The 5,902-nt window shown below is 45.5% G+C and overlaps 1 protein-coding gene across 1 annotated transcript in view; it reads left to right on the forward strand.

Annotated features, from left to right (window-relative positions):
* HYDIN (HYDIN axonemal central pair apparatus protein) overlaps positions 1 to 5,902 on the forward strand; it is a 333,125-nt gene that overhangs the window by 106,495 nt on the left and 220,728 nt on the right. The window contains exons 13-14 of the mRNA XM_042780857.1: positions 1,046 to 1,281; positions 3,445 to 3,545. Coding sequence (XP_042636791.1) covers positions 1,046 to 1,281; positions 3,445 to 3,545 — 337 coding nt within the window. The remainder of the gene's footprint in view (positions 1 to 1,045; positions 1,282 to 3,444; positions 3,546 to 5,902) is intronic.

Here is a 5,902-nt window from a genome sequence, read left to right on the forward strand (position 1 = left end):
GAAGGAAGGGCTATGTATGCACAGGGAGACAGCTCAGGGGTCAGGAGTGCATGGAGGGATGGACACAGGGGAGAGGTAACTATCAGGAGGAAGTAGGAGGGGAGATGTTGCATTGTAGTAAATTGTGGTCAATGTCATGAGACAAAGTGTATGTGAACTGCTGTATGGAAAGTGTATTTGTTCTGTAAATTTTCACCCAAATCACAAGGAAAAAAAAAAAGGAACGTGAAGCTCACTGAGCTGACTATGAGAGGGCTAGATTTAACACAGAGGAAGAAGCAGCTTGTCTGAGTGAGGTGAAAGTTGGAGTGTTGGTGCCTGGCTGGTTCAAAGGCAGATTGAATCTCTTGGGAGAGGCTATTACTCAATTTTGCATCATCGACCCTGAGAGCATGATCCTCAAGCAGGTCTGGGATGAACTTTGTAATGTCTTGCCTGGCTCTGGGTCACAAAACAGGCAAACCCATGCAAGCGTCTCCTATTATACGTTGGCAAATCAAGCATGATTCCATTTTTTGGGGGAAAAAAAACTGTTTTTGTTTTAAAAAAAATGGAAAGTATACTTTTCAAAGAGTCTTCAGCAAACTGACAACAAATGCTGCCTCTTGACGATTCTGGGCCTGGTTTTATGTCTACTGTTTAACTTACTTCATAGTAAATGCATAATAAATATTGAATGAATGAATGAGAATGTATTTGTTGAGTGTGTGGTCGAAAATAGTATTTAGTGTGAGTTGGCATTCGGGAAATAGTGATGAATTGTGGAGACAGCTCATTCAAGAGGTTTGGTAGTTGCTAGGGGGGCAGTGTAGGAGGCCTTGGGGGGTGCAGATGCCTAAACGCTGAGCTACTAGCCAGAAGGCTCGAACCCATCCTGGCCTGGTGATCTGCTTCCCAGAACCCAGTGGAGCAGTTCGACTCTGCACACATGGGGTCGCCATGAGTCACAGTCAACCAGGTGGCAGCTAACTGCGGGGTGTTCCCAGGGCCAAGGGAAGAGACTACAGTGGTGCTGTTAGTTCTCACCTCCTACTTTGTTTTCTAGGGTTTCCTCACACCTTGATCTGTTCCCTCAACAATACCTCCTTGGTCCCCATGACCTTCAAACTGCGTGTCCCTGGGGATGGCCTTGGGCGTAAAAGCATTTCAAATTGTGAGCAGTGTTCAGGCAACAAAAAGACATTTTGGAACAAAGAAGAAATACCAGCAATGAAACCAAGAGAATTCACCATCATGCCCAGCTGTGGCACCATTCGTCCCCAGGGGTTTGCTGCTGTTCGGGTAAAGTTCACAGCCACCCAGCACACACAACCCAGCACTTAAATTCTCAAATAGCTCTCCTAACCACATCTAGGGTTTGCTCAGTGTCGTGGGGAGGGCATGCCTGGCAATTCACATATAAAACCCTATAAAGTTAAATCAGTTACACAGCGAAGGAACCCAGGTACAAATATGTTGGGCAAAGGAATTCGCGTTACACCAGTGGATTTCCATCAGTCTAGATGCCTTGCCTTCACCAGAATACGGAATCTGCTTCTCTTTAGTGAAACCAGTGCTTTATTCCGGCAGAATACCCATCAGTACTAATGTAAGAAAATGTGAGAACTCATCGAGGACTAGATTCTCCTGTCCTTCAGACTCAAAAACTTCATACCAATCAATGTCCATATTTACAGCACAGATGACATGTAGTTTACTGAGGTTTATAGTAGTAGAGTCTTGCGTCAAGGCCAGCGTGGAGGTGCTGTCGCTAACGGCAGGTTATGTTTAGGTCTACAGGAATGGCGGCGAGGACGCTCTGTATTCACCTTTCTGTGCTCTGTCTGGAATCAGGGTGGTGCCACCAGCGGAGTAATTTCCTGCTTAACTGAGAAGGGTTTTAGCTGTCTCCCTTCACTCCTTTTTGCTTCTCCAAACAGGTCTAGAAGTATTGACTGCCACATTACATTGAAATGATTTTGTACTCTCGGCGGGGGGTGGGGGGGAAGACAACAATTTCTGGCTAAAGTTGGTCATTATCTCTTTTGTCATTATCTGGAATAGTTACCTGATTATTGTTTTGTCCCCAGAATTTGATTTAAATGCTTTGTAACATCTAACCATGAATCTCCTCATCCTAAATCCCTTCCGGGTGTTCCCTGCCCTCCTTTGGGCTTTTCTGTGGGCTGGGGAGGTTTGATATTACATGTCCTTGTAACTTCTCAGAGTTGCTGTGACTGTCACAGTGAGAGGAGCTGCTGCGGCGGATTTGTTCATCCCTTACTTAGTAATGCTCAGCCTTCGTGTGACCCGGTTTTCCTTTTCTTGGTCTTGCCGCTCCCAGCTGGCATGGGAGCGCAGCCTGTCTCCAGCAGCTTTTGGCCAGATGCCTTGCTCTCTCTGCCTTCTGACCCTAGGCAGCAAGGGGAACGTGGCGCTGCAGCTGCATTGGGGGTCTGCAGCTGGCGCAGTGGCTTCTCTCCAAATCTGACAAGTTTTTTTTTTCTCAATCGATGACCCCACCTCCCCTTTATTTTTCTTTTATATTCAGGAAAGCTTCCACCAGGCTTCTGCTTTCCTTCCCAATCCTGGCTTTAACCAGGTCTGTGTGGACTCAAATTTGCATCCAGTGATTCCCTTTGCAACCTGAAAAATGTTAATTTGTGTCTGATACATAATTTATGGACAGAAGAGCCTTAGCCCATGCCAGAAGCTGCTTTCTGCAATTATAAGTATCACCTCCAGTACAAGTCATTTTAAAGCAATTAAAAATTGTAACAAGGCTTTCAAAAACCTAAATGTAGAATTTCGAAAAAGCAACTAAAAGCCATGTCCGGCCAGATAGCACCTCAGGTAGGCCTTCTTAGGAGCTTACCATTTTCTTTTCTAACAGTGAGCGTGGGGATCAGGGTAAGATGTTGAGTAAAACAGAGGCTGTCTAATTGATCTTCAAGTTCTTCTAATCAGGTTTCCGGAAGTCACGTGATTATGTTCATTTATTTTGCTAAAAGATCAATTTAGCTGTAGTTTTTTAAAAAAAATCAGTTTATTGAATTTTCTTATTCACATGGCCCAGAGACATTAGGAAAGAATATAAATTGTGAGCACTGAGGTTTGTTTGATACCGTGCATCCTTGGTGGTCTTTTTCTCCCTTCATGTGAGTGGATGGCTTCTTTGATACAACCTCCCCAGAAATAAGCAAACCTATTGCACATAACAACAACAACACAACATTGTACTTAATGCCATTTGGTTTCTATCCTGGCCTTTAAAGAAACTCAACAGTCCCTGACTCTGGAATGTAACTTGTTCTACTACAAATATAAAACCCAATACATCAAATAAAACTCTTAGAAATCACAGTGACCCCTAATCTTCTCCTGGGTCCTTTCTCCCCTGTGTCCCAGGGACAGCTGGCCTTTTAAAAGAGCAGCTTTTCACTTTTTCTCCCCCCCCCCCCCCAGGTGACCTTATGCTCCAACACTGTGCAGAAATACGAGCTGGCCCTGGTGGTAGACGTGGAGGGCATTGGAGAAGAAGTGCTGGCACTCCTCATTACAGCAAGGTATCAGACTTACCTGCTCTCTCTCTTCTGGAGTCTCCCCTGAGCCCCAGTAATGGGCTGCCTCACCAGAAGGCTTCAGCCTGCCAGCCAGTTCACACTGGATTTGTTCTGCATTCTTGAGGACAAGCTGAATCTGATCATGAAATAGCAAAGCTTTAAAACAGCAGACGTTACTAAAGTACTTTTAAAGGTAGAGATTAGAAAAGGGATGTATGTGTCTTGCACAGAGGTATAGATTATAGTTTTCTTTAATGGGTCTGACTTTCAACGTATATAACAGAAAAGGTTTTAGCAGGAAGAGGTAAATAGTTGCAGGCCTTTATTTTAGTCTCTAAATATGTTCTTGTTGTTATGTGTCGTCAAGTCGGACCCGACTCATAGCAACCCCTCCTTGGTTTTCCGAGGCAGTATCACTACGGAAGTAGATTGCCCAGTCTTCCTTCCAAGGAGTGGCTGGTGGGTTTGAACCACCAGCCTTCTGGTTAGTAGTCAAGTGCCTTAGGCACTACGCTCCTAGGGTACCCCAGAATTAGGCATCAGGGAGAGCGTGGTGCTCAGCCCCCATCACGGACGAGCCAGTTAGCCAAAGCTCCCAACTCTGGGGTACTGTTGCTGTGACTCGAATCGTAGACCACGAGTGGGCCCTGCAATGAGGCTCATCTCTAACAACTGAAATTCCTCAGAACCATCACCCACTTCTCTCTCTCTCTTTGTTTAGAGGCAGCAGTGGACTGGGGTGTCAGGATAAAATTCTGGCTCTGCTGTTTACTGACCGTCTCCCTGACTGAGTTACTGAGGTTTTCTGAGAATGGCGATGAGGGTGATGGCATTATCTACCGGGGATGACAGTGATCCTAAATGACATCATGGGCCCACTGTTCCCAGAGCAAACAGTGTGCAGATTCTGGACTGTAAAATGTGTATCTGAAAATTCTGTCTGTGGGACGTAGGGAAAAGGACAGTAAAATCCTGATAGTGCTAATATGTCTATCTTGAGCTGTACCTGAAAGAAGGTGCAGGTGTGCTCGTTGGTAGGTAGGTAATAACCAGTTCTATTTCCTGTGCCTTGCTTGGCTGAGGTGAAATAGCAGCCCTAACAGAACTTCAATTAGCTTCCCTTTTCCCAGGGGGAACCCCACTGCCTCAACACTTTGTGTCACCTCCAAAGACCCAATTGATTTTGTGTGTGTTTAAAAACAGCAAAACCTCTTTCATCTGGTTCTCTCTATACCCAAGTTTGTGTTTTTTTGTCTGGTGTTTTTTTTTTTTTTTTTCCCTTATGTGACTTTATTCTGGTATTTTCTAGGTCTTTCCCCCTGCAGCTATCAATTGGAAATCCTAAATTTGAAAAGCTTTTTAGCGTCTATGATGTTCCCTACCAACATATACCCTGTGACCCAAATCAAATACTATAAACCCTCTCAGAGCATTAAGGAAGTAAAGGGGTAGCTCTACCAAAATCATTGGGTCAACTAACAACTTTAGTTCTAGCTGAAAGTGGGCACTTTGGCCCATGCTACGTGGGCAATGCAGTCTTTGGTGCTGATGAGAGACTCCTGTGCTGTTACTTTTGGTGTAAGCTGTAGGGACTGCTTACTGAGTCTCCGTAGAAGAGCAGCTGTGAGAATCTGCATCCTACAGTAACTCCCCCAGAGCCAGCAGGGGTGGCTTGCTGTGGCCCCTACTGGGCTGACTACCTCTTACTGAGCCTTTACAGGTCACTGTGTACACCCTTCCTTTATGTTATCTCTTGTATTTCCCATGACAACCCTCAGAGTGTTATTCACCTTCATTTTACGGATGAGGAAAATGGGACTCGGGTGGGAAAGTTACTGGCCTAAGGACACCCACATCATACTTAGTAGTATCAGCACTGGGGCCTGGCCCTGGATCCAAAGCTCTTAGCCGTCGCACTGTGTCATGACAATGTAGGAGGACAGGTTAGACGTTGAAAGTCACAGCCACAAAGTAAAACCCAAGTCACCAGTAGTAAACCAGCTATAGACACAGGGCTTCAACTCCCCCTTCCCTACTCATGACTCCCCGTCCCTGTCCTCCCACGGATTGAGAGCCACTGTCACAGTGCCGCTTCTGGGGTGAGTGGCTGCCTGTGTCTGCCCATCCAAGGCAGCTGTTCTGCATAGGAATTAGAATGATTACCACTATTTAGATGATGTGAGCTATTGCTAGTCCTTGGGAGTCTTTCTAAGTGATCCAAAGTGTCAGAGCGCCTTAGGACCCCATGCTGCTGGCATTGGCCCTGTTTGACATGGGAACAGATTCACTACCCTAAAGAACTTGCATCATGGGGGGCCCCTGCCAAAGGAAGGCCAAATACAAAAAAAAAAAAAAAAAAA

Source organism: Orycteropus afer, unplaced genomic scaffold, assembly GCF_000298275.1.
Source record: "Orycteropus afer afer isolate SDZICR_OR568_19922 unplaced genomic scaffold, OryAfe1.0 scaffold00067, whole genome shotgun sequence".
Taxonomy (NCBI): Eukaryota; Metazoa; Chordata; class Mammalia; order Tubulidentata; family Orycteropodidae; genus Orycteropus; species Orycteropus afer.